Consider the following 12,348-nt stretch of genomic DNA (forward strand, 5'->3'; position numbering starts at 1 on the left):
CCACCGTGAAGCATGGAGGATGAGGTGTGATGGTGTGGGGGTGCTTTGCTGGTGACACTGCCAGTGATTTATTTAGAATTCAACATGGCTACCACAGGATTCTGCAGCGATATGCTGGTTTGCTTCCTCAGTTTTTCAACAGGACAATGACCCAACACACTTCCAGGCTGTGTAAGGGCTATTTGATCAAGAAAAAGAGTGATGCATCAGATGACGGCCTCCACAATCACCCAATTGAGATGGTTTGAGATGAGTTGGACAACAGAGTTATGGAAAAGCAGCCAACAGGTGCTCATCATATGTGGGAACTCATTCAAGACTGTTGGAAGAGCATTCCAGGTGAAGCTGGTTGAGAGAATGCCAAGCGTGTGCAAAGCTGTCATCAAGGCAAAGGGTGGCTACTTTGAATAATCTAAAATCTCAAATATATTTTGATTTGTTTAACACTTTTTTGGTTACATAGTTTTGATGGTTTCACTATTATTCTACAATGTAGAAAATATTAAAATAAAGAAAGACCTTTGAATGAGTAGGTGTGTCCAAATCTTTGACTGGTACTGTATGTCCAGGAGTTAATTTGCACTGTTGGACACTTGTTGTATTTTTCCACTTTACTGTCAGAACATAGCGGGTCAGGTATACATATGCTCACTGCCATCAACTCTTTCCGTTACCCAAAAGTACTACATGTAGAACTGTCACTCACCCCCAAATTCTAAACCTCATGTATTGTATGTCTCATAGTTGAGTTGTCGACTTTCTGCTCGAGCACAGTCGGTTAGGCTGTATCAAGTATTTATTTGTCTGTCAGCAGACTCTGCACTACCTGTAGAAGTGTCTCTTTATCCCTTATCCATTTAGTATGTTTCCTCTGGATACACATTGTACAACACAGTCAATTTATTTCCTCCAAAATACCCTGCAGTCATAGGTATAATAATTTAAATTTGTTTAAGGTTCCAATTTACTTTCACTTAACTAGGCAAGTCAGTTAAGAACAAATTCTTATTTTCAATGACGGCCTAGGAACACTGGGTTAACTGCCTTGTTCAGGGGCAGAACAACATATTTTTACCTTGTCAGCTCAGGGATTTGATCTTGCAACCTTGCGGTTACTAGTCCAATGCTCTAACCCCTAGGCTACCTGCCAAACCACAGATGAAAGAGAACAGGAAAAATCCTATCCACAAAAAAAGTGTAAAGTGGTTGAAAAATCTTACTTTCAATTGAATTGCTATGGACAAGGCAGCGGTCTGTCTGTCTCATGGAGTCTGCTCACCACAAAAAAAAAACGTGCTAATTTTGTCATATCTACTGTACAAGCCATAGTTCATTTCTGGGGGTCAGGGCATCAAATGGCAAAGATCAAGGCAAGCTGAACTCACAGATATGACGTCAGTGTCGATGGGGCTCATCTCCACCACATTGGCGTGGTAGGGCTCGTCTCGCCACATGGGGGAATTGTCATTTATGTCCAGGATGGTGATGTTCACCTGGAGGGAGGAGTAGAAAGGGTTAATGACTGTTCTGAGTTCAGTTAAAGTCTTCAAGATAGAGAAGAGGGGGAGAGTGAGAGAAATGGAGAGACAGAAAGGGATAGAAAGAGAGAGAAAAAAAGAGAGAGAAAGAGAGAGAGAAGCATCTAAATGATCAGAGAGCAATAAGAAACAGGAAGATGTGTGAGAATGGAGGTGGTTACCGTGGCAATGCCAGTCTTTTGCAGTGGCCCCACCCCTCCATCCACAGCTCTGACAATCAGGATGTACTCTGACTTCAGCTCTCTGTCCAGTAAGGCTGTAGTGGTTATCTCTCCTGAAACACACAGGTAATGCATAGGTCAAACACACAACAGCATGTACAGAAACACACAGACGTGCATGACTAGTCACATACAAACATGCACACTCGCTCTCTAGTGTAACAGGGTTAAGTGTTCTGCTAACAGCTTTGCTTCCTCAAACGGACCAACGGTTTGAGCAACCCAAAGGTACTGATTGGATGGCTCCATCCGCAACATTTCAAGCTAGCTGTGGAGTGAGCTTTCGGCACGTTCTTAATTGCTTTGCACCACAGTGACTCAGTTCCTCATTTTACGATCGGATCCCCTGCCGCTTTTGGTTGCGCCCGGTTACCAGAGGCAGCCAGCCAATGCATTGCTTTGGTCTGAAGTAACAGTTCTGCAGCACACACTACGCTCTCACACACACTCTCTTTCTCTTTGTAGTGTTCGTTGAGGAGGGGTAGCTACAGGGCTCGAAATTAATCGCCTGTCTGAGATGATTCAAAACAGACTCTGGATCCAAAATTCATAGAACCACTACATTATTTTTTAAGCAATGAGGCTGATGCAACAGATCAGACCCTTTAGCTTAAATTGTTGATTAACTTCTTCATATTATAAGCGCAGAAATGCACACACGGCAGTAGGATATGCACGAATATTCCATAATGCAATGAGCGGGAACACACTGTTCTAAAAAGCGCACTGCACATGTGAGCGATTTTATGTGACAGAAATTAAAACATCTGTTACAAATTTAGACAGAGGGGATATCTAAAAGACGCAAACATTAACATGGGTTGCTAATATGACTAGGATTGAGTCTATAGCTGATGGACAATGAAATTATGTTGATTTGAAAACCAATAGAATATGAAAGAAATCCTGGTTTCAATTGCGTAAGGAAGTGTTTATAAAATAAATCCCCTTAACATTTCTATGACCTGATTTTGGCATGGCTACTTTGAAACAAGGTAAGACATGCCTCATAATATGAGGATGGAAGTGCAGGACATACAATTTTTGTGGGGAGTGCAGAGGATTTTAAGTAAATGAATGAATGGCTACATAGCTAGCTAGCTCACTACACTCTACAATTCATTATAGACTGGCACTATGTAGTCAGATAGCTAGCTATACCTATTGCCAGAAAGTAAATAAATAGTTCAGCTAATACGTAGAATGTATGCACACATGACTGTAAGTCGCTTTGGATAAAAGCGTCTGCTAAATGGCATATATTATTATTATTATTATTATATATATAATAAAAACAGAATCTAATTCATGTTAATAAGCTATTATAAGCATCATTATGGCCAGCCATCTTTGTCATATGATATTGTTTTATATCTTTATTTAACTAGGAAAGTATTTTAAGAACAAATTCTTATTTTCAATGACGGCCTAGGAACAGTGGGTTGTGTTCAGGGAGCACCACCCATGTTGTGGCCTGTTCGGGGAGCACCACCCATGTTGAGGCAGGCAGAGGACTAATATGTAATCAGGTGAGAATTTGAGTTATAAGGCACTATCAGTTCAACTCCTCACTCATCTTTGCTGACTGTAGCCCAAAACAGTTGTTGCCTGCCTTCTGATTTAATTTGGTTGTCATGGCAGGGGTCAGAGACAGTCAGTAGAGAGAGGGAGAGCACAACCATGTTGAGGCACAGGGAGAGCACGAACAGATCATCATGTGACAATTTGGAATTGTAGTTATAAGGCTGTCTGGTAAAGCACTTTGCACAGCAATTTATATCGCACACAGATTGGAACTATCGGTTCAACTTCTCATCTTTGCTAAGTGTAGCCCATTTGCTATAGCAAATGTTGTTGCCTGAATTTGGATTTAATTTGGTTGTCATGGAGGTAGAAGGCATGGCTGTGCTTAACAATGGAGCAAAGCAGATTGAATTATGATGCCGTCTGTCATATCCACCAGGTGAAGCTGGATACCAAAGATAGGAAAACAATATGCCCAAAATGTATTTGGTGCATTTAAGTGAATTGAGACTGTAGATCTGACCCCTTTCTGTTCCACTATATGCCCATCTTTGTATAAGGTTGATGGTGAATGACAATTTTTTGCTACATATTTTTGTATGATACCATACTGGTTTATTTTAAAGTATATTGCTTGATCCATATTGAAGAGTTATAATTTGACTCTCACTCATTATTTTATTAATTAATACTGCAATTAAATTGTGTAACCAAGTAAGACATTTCTGGAGTCAGATTGCCTTGACTCCTTTTAAGTTAATTTGGTATAAGAAATTAGTTATTCAAGACCATACAAGTTACTAGCCAAGCGTGGTGAAGGGTACACCAATAGAATAATGGGTTTTGGCATATACTGGTTGATTTGTTATCAACAAAACTGAGATGTACGCAACTATGGGGAAAAACAGACAGGGTTGGCTTAGATGTTTGACCACTGTAAGCCATATTTCGTCTCCAAAGTTTATTGAAGACATGAATAGATTTGCACAATGAGCACTTGTTGTCTCCCAAATACATCATTACAGTTGTTGGTTAGCTAGCTTAGCCATATAGGCATTGACATTTAAAATAACACCACAAAACAAGACATGGTATCAATAACAAGATGAAACAAGCTGAACCGAGCCACTTACAATTCCCCACATGGCAGTTTCTTGTCATTCTTGCTATCAATCTGGCCATCCAGAATCACAACAACACACAGACTACTGCCCCATGGAAACGCTTACAACATTTTTGTGACGTTGTCAGCCAACCCATCTATTGAAATGTAATTAAAGATGGAGTGTGGAGGTGACTTTCTGAACAGTTAACATTAAGAACACGGTTTTAAGTAATATAGAAAAAAATATGGGGTTTCAGTTGTGATTGGGGTATACTGACTAATTTATAGGACATTTCTTGATACATTTTCCCCTCAAAATTCACCAGAAATAACAATTTCACAGCTGTTACCAAAACATCTGAGAGGGGTGTTGACACCGGAACCCATTGTCCCTTACCACCACGATATCCAACACAAAGTTGCGCCTTGCACACACACGCAAACACACTCACCTGAGCGTGTGTTGAGGCGGAACTGGGAGGAGCCCTGTAGGGAGTAGATGAGTGAGGCCTGTCCAAACTCCCGGGAGGCGTCCAGATCAGTGGCATTCACAAACACAACCGTCGCCCCTGAGGAAGAGAGAGAGAGTGAAGGAGTGAGTGAGAAAGAGGGGAAGAAAGAGGAAGGGATATGAAGAGTCAGGTGTACAAATATATATGAGGAGTGAAAGAGAGGGGGAGCAAGAGGGGGGGAATCAGGCATCTTTCAACCTCCACTCTCTCACACTCAGCTACACTGACAGAGAATGGCACTGAGTCGGTTTATGGATTAGTGGATTATCAGCAGCTTGTTTGGTATTATGGTCCATGCATGGAAGAGCCCTGATAAATATCCAGGGAAGGTGATGAGAGGCTAGGTCCAGAGCCCCATGGTTAGCTAGTTAAGTTAGCTCCACGGTCCACACCCACAGTCCACTTTGCTTTCAAATTGGCACTTCAATGTGTGTGTGTGTGTGTGTGTGTGTGTGTGTGTGTGTGTGTGTGTGTGTGTGTGTGTGTGTGTGTGTGTGTGTGTGTGTGTGTGTGTGTGTGTGTGTGTGTGTGTGTGTGTGTGTGTGTGTGTGTGTGTGTGTGTGTGTGTGTGTGTCTGACACATTTGCCAAGCTCTGCAGCAGCTCTGGGGGACGAGGGAATAGTCACTTATCTCAATTCATCCAGTGATTGGAAACAAAACTATTGTATACTCTGATTACATGCATGAGAATGAATAGTGATAGTAATTTAACTGCACTGGCCTGCTAAGCACTTAAAAATAATATATAAAACTACATAAGAAAATATGAGACAAGAGGGGATACAAGTCGTAACATAAAAAACTACCCAACGCAAAGAAAGGAATATCATTGAAACTCAAGGTAAAGGATAAGAAGTGATAGGGTGAGGTTTCGCCATTAAACTAGTCTATTATTATTGTACAAGGCCATTGTAATGATCTACAGTATGTCAAAGCTGTTTGAATTGAACGGAAGTAATGAATGGACACCCAGTTTTAGCCATTGACCTAAGTGTAACATCAGTCTGAAAATGTGACTTATTGTCCTTGTTTCCACCACTCCTGGCCTCTCTCCCAAAGCGCATTGGAGGATGGAGGAAGCAGGGTTTTTGAAGGGTAATTTTTAGACACAACCCAGCTGTCTTCTGTGAGTGACTCCAACCGTAGATATATAATTGTTTATGTAATAAAGGGATTTAATTTGACTACGTAATGCATTCATGACATGTTTATTTCGGTGGGCGAGGGTGAAATAACTTGTAGTATTGGACACCATCTGGATGTCACCGTAACATGTCAATTAGCTAACGTAACGACAATCCATTGCAAAATAAATGCAAATGATCCATGCAACAGTATTGTATCGAGGTGGTTCCAACGTGAGTTTCTTCCCACTGGTCAGCAATTGCTTCCCACCGGGCAGCTGTAGGCTGTCACATGTCGTTAGCAGGAGCTAACGTTTTCAACTTTCCCACTTGACTTCATTTTGAGTAGGCTAGCAGCCCACACGACAAATAACTTGTAATATTGGTAGAAACCATCTTGAAACCAGCTTGCGGCAACACAACAACACGGTGCACAGTGTCCTTCACTCTCGCTAAGCCAGAGGGAAGTAGCTAGATAGTGTATGCAATATTGGTAGGGAGAAATAGCTACATAGTGTAGCCAATATCAGGCCAGAGTGACAGCTAAAGCACATTTTAAGTAGTGATTTTCACTGAAAATGTGCAACTACGCCAAAAATAACTAACAAATTATTCTGAACACTCTCCCAAGTCCCAACATGGGCAGACAAGTTTCAAATTCTCCCTGAAGTTTCTAGCTACAAGCATAAACTAGCTAGATATGGAAGAGATCATCTGGACTACTGACTGAACTGATTGAAGTAAATCCGTTTGTATCCAATCGACTCTCACTGCAAGACATACATCATCAAATTGGGAACCAGGTGTGTCTGTATAACCTCCCCCGTTCAAAATCTGTCCACAATAAGCATACCGATAAGCAGACCACCTGCCTTCCCGCCTTTGGGACAAAGACACCCATTGTTAGAGACTATCAAAACCAAATTAAATTACCGAATACACCAGGTGTAGCCCTAACAGTGAAAAGCTTACTTACAAGCCCATACCAAAACAAATAAGAGGTGAATATAACAAATAATTAAAGAACAGCAGTAAAAAAAAACAATAGCTGGGCTATATACAGGGGGTACCGGTACAGAGTCAATGTGTGGGGGCACCGGTGTCGAGGTAATTGAGGTAATATGTACATTTAGGTGGAGTTATTAAAGTGACTATGCATAGATAATAACAGAGAGTAGCAGCAGCGTAGAAGAGGAGAATGGGCAATGCAAATAGTCTGGGTAGAAATTTGATTAGATGTTCAGGAGTCTTATGGCTTGGGGTTAGAATCTGTTTAGAAGCCTCTTGGACCTAGACTTGGCGCTCTGGTACCGCTTGCCGTGCGGTAGCAGGGAAAACAGTCTATGACTAGGGTGGCTGGAGTCTTTGACAACTTTTAGGGCCTTCCTCTGACATTGCCTGGTATAGAGGTCCTGGATAGCAGGAAGCTTGTTGCCATACCAGGCAGTGATACAACCCGTCAGGATGCCTTTGATGGTGCAGCTGTAAAACCTTTTGAGGATCTGAGGACCCATGCCAAATCTTTTCAGTCTCCTGAGGGGAATAGATTTTGTCGTGCCATTTTCATGACTGTCTTGGTGAGCTTGGACCATGTTAGTTTGTTGGTGATGTGGACGCCAAGGAACATGAAGCTCTCAAACTGCTCTACTACAGCCCCGTCCATGAGGGTTTATTTGTTCTTTGTGTTCTAACAAATAAACTGCTCTCCCTTTCTCCTTTTAGGACTCGGAGTGGCCCTGAGGTATGTCAGGAGACAAAAGACAGATGCTCTGGCGATCTTTTACAACTCTTACAACCATCTTTAACAGCCAGGAATGTGAGGTTTAGGAGAAGGGCAATGATACCCAAAAATTGGCGCCAATAGCCCAGTGACATTTAAACACATTTCTGAAAAATGTATCAAACTGAAGCATACTGGAACATTTCTTCCACATGTTTCTGTCATTAAAATGCATGTTTCTACAGGATATATAGAGTTGAAGTCGGAAGTTTACATATACTTAGGTTGGAGTCATTAAAATTAGTTTTTCAACCTCTCCACAAATTTCTTTTTAACAAACTATAGTTTTGGCAAGATGGTTAGGACATCTACTTTGTGATTGAAACAAGTAATTTTTCCAACAATAGTTTACAGACAGATTATTTCACTTATAATTCACTGTATCACTTCCAGTGGGTCAGATGTTTACATACACTGAGTTGACTGTGCTTTTAAAACCTCTTTGGGCTAGGGGGCAGTATTTTGACATCCGGAGAATTTTATTGGTAACGTTTCAGATTCATTTTGTATACATTTTGAATTAGGGAAACTTTTGATTTATTGAATGAAGCGCGCCAGCTAAACTGAGTTTTTGTGGTTATAAAGAAGGACTTTATCAAACAAAAGGACAATTTGTGATGTAGCTGGGACCTTTTGGAGTGCCAACAGAAGAAGTTAAGGCTTTTATTATAGCGCTATTTCTGACTTTCGTGACGCACCTGCCTGGTTGAAAAAATGTTTTTCATGGTTTTGTGTGCGGGGCGCTGTCCTCAGATAATCGCATGGTTTGATTTCGCCGTAAAGCATTTTTTAAATCTGACACAGCAGCTGGATTAACAAGAAGTTACGCTTTATTTTGTGTATGACACTTGTATTTTCATGAATGTTAAATATTTCTATTTCTGTAATTTTAATTTCGCACTCTGTAATTTCACTGGATATGGTCGAGGTTGCTAGCGGAACGCCTGTGCCAGAAAGGTTCAATCTTGTATTACCATATCATTTTTGTACGTAAGGGTGGCCATCACAAAGCCATGACCTCAATCCCATAGAAAATGTGTGGGCAGAACTGAAAAAGTGTGAGAGCAAGGAGGCCTACAAACCTGACTCAGTTACACCAGCTCTGTCAGGAGGAATGGGCCAAAATTCAGCCAACTTATTGCGGAAAGCATGTGGAAGGCTACCTGAAACATTTGACCAAGTAAAATAATTTAATGCTACCAAATACTATTTGAGTGTGTGTAAACTTCTGACCCACTGGGAATGTGATGACATAAATACAAGCTGAAATAAATCATTCTATCTACTGTTATTCTTACATTTCACACTCTTAAAAGAAAGTGGTGATCCTAATTGACCTAATGCTGTCATGTATTGTCATATATTGTCATGTCTTGTCCCTGTGCTTTCTCTTCTATTCGTTTCCCCCTGCTGGTCTTATTAGGTTTCTTTCCCTCTCTCTATCCCTCTCTCTCTCTATTGTTCCGTTCCTGCTCCCAGCTGTTCCTCATTCTCCTAACGACCTTGTTTACTCTTTCACACCTGTCCCCTATTTTGCCCTCTGATTAGGTCTCTATTTCTCTCTCTGTTTCTGCTTCTGTCCTTGTCGGATTCTTGTTTGTTGTTTGCTGTGTTCTTGTTCCATCCTGTCGTGTTTTGCCTTATCTTCAGATGCTGCGTGTGAGCAGGTGTCTCTGTCAGCTACGGCCCGCGCCTACCCGAAGGGACCTGCAGTCTGTTGCCGCTTATCCTGCAATTCCCCTCTACAACTAGAGGATTTCTGTTTTCCCCGTTTGGACATTTCCTGTAAAGGATTGAGGATTATGTTATTTCTGTTTGGACTTAAATAAACTCAGTTTCTGTTAAGTCGCTTTTGGGTCCTCACTCACCTGCATAACAAATGCAGGGAATGTTTATTAGGATTAAATGTCAGGAATTGTGAAAAAACTCAATTAGAAATGCGCTTGATATTGAAAGAAAAGCACATTTTTGGTCCATTAAAATAACATCAAATTGATCAGAACTGCAATGTTGTAAATTACTATTGTAGCTGGAAACGGCTGATTTTTAATGGAATATCTACATAAACGTACAGAGGCCCATTATCAGCAACTATCACGCCTGTGTTCCAATGGCACGTTGTGTTAGCTTATCCAAGTTAATCATTTTAAAAGGCTAATTGATCACTAGAAAAATATTTTGCAAGCTGAAAACTGAAAACAGCTGGCAAGCTTCATTAAACAGCTGGCATGAACTGTCAGCTTCATTAAATAGTAACCACAAAACACCAGTCTCAACTTCAACAGTGAAGAGGTGACTTCAGGATTCTGGCCTTCTAGGCAGACTTGCAAAGAAAAAGCCATGTCTCAGACTGGCCAATAAAATTAAAATATTATGATGTGTAAAAGAACACAGATACTGGACAGAGGTGAGAGGTGAGAACCACTCACTGGCAAAGTGTGAACCACTCACTGGCATCTGACTTTTTGAATACTTTATAGTCCAGCTATCTGTATCCTCTCATCTGTAAGAAAAAGGCATATTCAACTATCTCATCTCAATGTATTGTTGGAAATAAGACCTAGAGTGATCCTGATGTTATTTCATGTGAATTTAAATATTTTTCTGATGAATGTGGGTTCCTCTCTGTCAAAGAAATTTGAGAAAATGTAAAATCCCTTGGAAATCCCTTGAATTACATTAAGATACATTTCCCTTCTATGTTTTAATTTGATCCTCGTGATGTGATGGAGGTTATTGGTAACTTAAAGATACATTATAAGACACACCTGTGCCCAACAAAGTGAAGGTAACCTGCCTAAATGACTACTGCCCCTTGAAAAGCTGGTCATGGCTCACATCTATATATACTCCCAGAAACCCAAGACCCACTCCAATTTGCACACTGTCCCAAAAGATCCACAGATGACACAATCTCAATCGCACTCCACACTGCCCTTTCCCACCTGGACAAAACAAACACCTATGTGAGAATACTGTTCATTGACTACAGTTCAACACCATAGTGCCTTCAAAACACATCACTAAGTTAAGGAACATGGGCCTAAACACCTCCATCTGCAACTGAAACCTAGACTTCCTGATGGGCCGCCCCCAGGTGGTAAGGGTAGGTAACAACTCATCTGCCACGTTGATCCTCAAAACAGGGGCCCCTCAGGGGTGTGTGCTCTGTCCCCTCCTGTACTCCCTATTCACTGATGAACGCATGGCAAGGCACGACTGCAACACCATCATTAAGTTTGCCCGATGACACAACAGTGGTAGGCCTGGTCACCAACAATGATGAGACAGCCTATAGGGAGGAGGTCAGAGACCTGGCCGTGTGGTGCAAGAACAACAACCCCTCCCTCAACGTGATCAACACAAAGGAGATGATTGTGGACTACAGGAAAAGGAGGACTGAGCATGCCCCCATTCTCATCGACGGGGCTGTAGTGGAACAGGTTGAAGGCTTCAAGTTGCATGGTGTCCACATAAACAATAAACTATAATGGTCCAAACACACCAAGACAGTCGTTAAGAGGGCACAACAAAACCTATTCCCCCTCAGGAGACTGAAAATATTTTACATGAGTCCTCAGATCCTCAAACAGTTATACAGCTGCACTATCGAGAGCATCCTGACTGGTTGCATCACTGCCTGGTATGGCAACTGCTCGGCCTCCGTCTGCAAGGCATAACAGAGGGTAGTGTGTATGGCCCAGTACATCAGTGGGGCCAACCTTCCTGTCATCCAGGACCGTAAACCAGGCAGTGTCAGAGGAAGGCCCTAAAAATTGTCAAAGACTCCAGACTCCCTAATCATAGACTGTTCTCTCTGCTACCACATGGCAAGCGTTATCGGAGCGCCAAGTCTAGGTCCAAAATACTTCTTAACAGCTTCTACCCCCAAGCCATAAGACTCCTAAACATCTAATCAAATGGCTACCCAGACTATTTGCCCCCCCCCCTTTACGCTGCTGCTACTCTCTGTTTATCATCTATGCATAGTCACTTTAACTATACCTACATTTACATCCTGTGTAGCTCAGTTGGTAGAGCATGGCGCTTGTAACGCCAGGGTAGTGGGTTCGATCCCCGGGACCACCCATATGTAGAATGTATGCACACATGACTGTAAGTCGCTTTGGATAAAAGCGTCTGCTAAATGGCATATATTATTATATTATTATATTATTATATTATATTAACTAAATTACCTCAGCTAACCAATGCCCCAGCACATTGACTCTTTTCCGGTACCCCCTGTATATAGCCTCACAACAAAAAAAATTCTGCTGCTCTATAATTATTTGTACCATTTTATTTGTACCATTTTTTTTACTTCTCTGTTTTTTACTTAACACTTATTTTTCTTAAAACTGCATTGTTGGTTAAGGGCTTGTAAGTAAACATTTCACCGTAGGTCTACACCTGTTGTATTCGGTGTATGTGACAAATGAGATTTGATTTGAACCCGTCAAATGTACGTTATTTGCTCTAGCGCCATTGTGTTAAGACTTGTTGTGTTTATAAAGGTTTGTAATGTGCAAAGGTGCAAAGG

At 41.4% G+C, this 12,348-nt stretch overlaps 1 protein-coding gene across 2 annotated transcripts in view; it reads right to left on the reverse strand.

Moving 5' to 3' along the window:
- The window catches only part of LOC124048539 (cadherin-23-like), a 548,925-nt gene that overhangs the window by 175,962 nt on the left and 360,615 nt on the right, over positions 1 to 12,348 (reverse strand). For both annotated transcript variants that reach the window (XM_046369416.1, XM_046369417.1), the window contains exons 19-21: positions 4,841 to 4,957; positions 1,700 to 1,812; positions 1,386 to 1,493 (exon numbers count right to left, since the gene is read on the reverse strand). In XM_046369416.1, coding sequence (XP_046225372.1) covers positions 1,386 to 1,493; positions 1,700 to 1,812; positions 4,841 to 4,957 — 338 coding nt within the window. The remainder of the gene's footprint in view (positions 1 to 1,385; positions 1,494 to 1,699; positions 1,813 to 4,840; positions 4,958 to 12,348) is intronic.

The sequence above is a fragment of the Oncorhynchus gorbuscha genome, linkage group LG11, assembly GCF_021184085.1.
Source record: "Oncorhynchus gorbuscha isolate QuinsamMale2020 ecotype Even-year linkage group LG11, OgorEven_v1.0, whole genome shotgun sequence".
Lineage (NCBI taxonomy): Eukaryota > Metazoa > Chordata > Actinopteri > Salmoniformes > Salmonidae > Oncorhynchus > Oncorhynchus gorbuscha.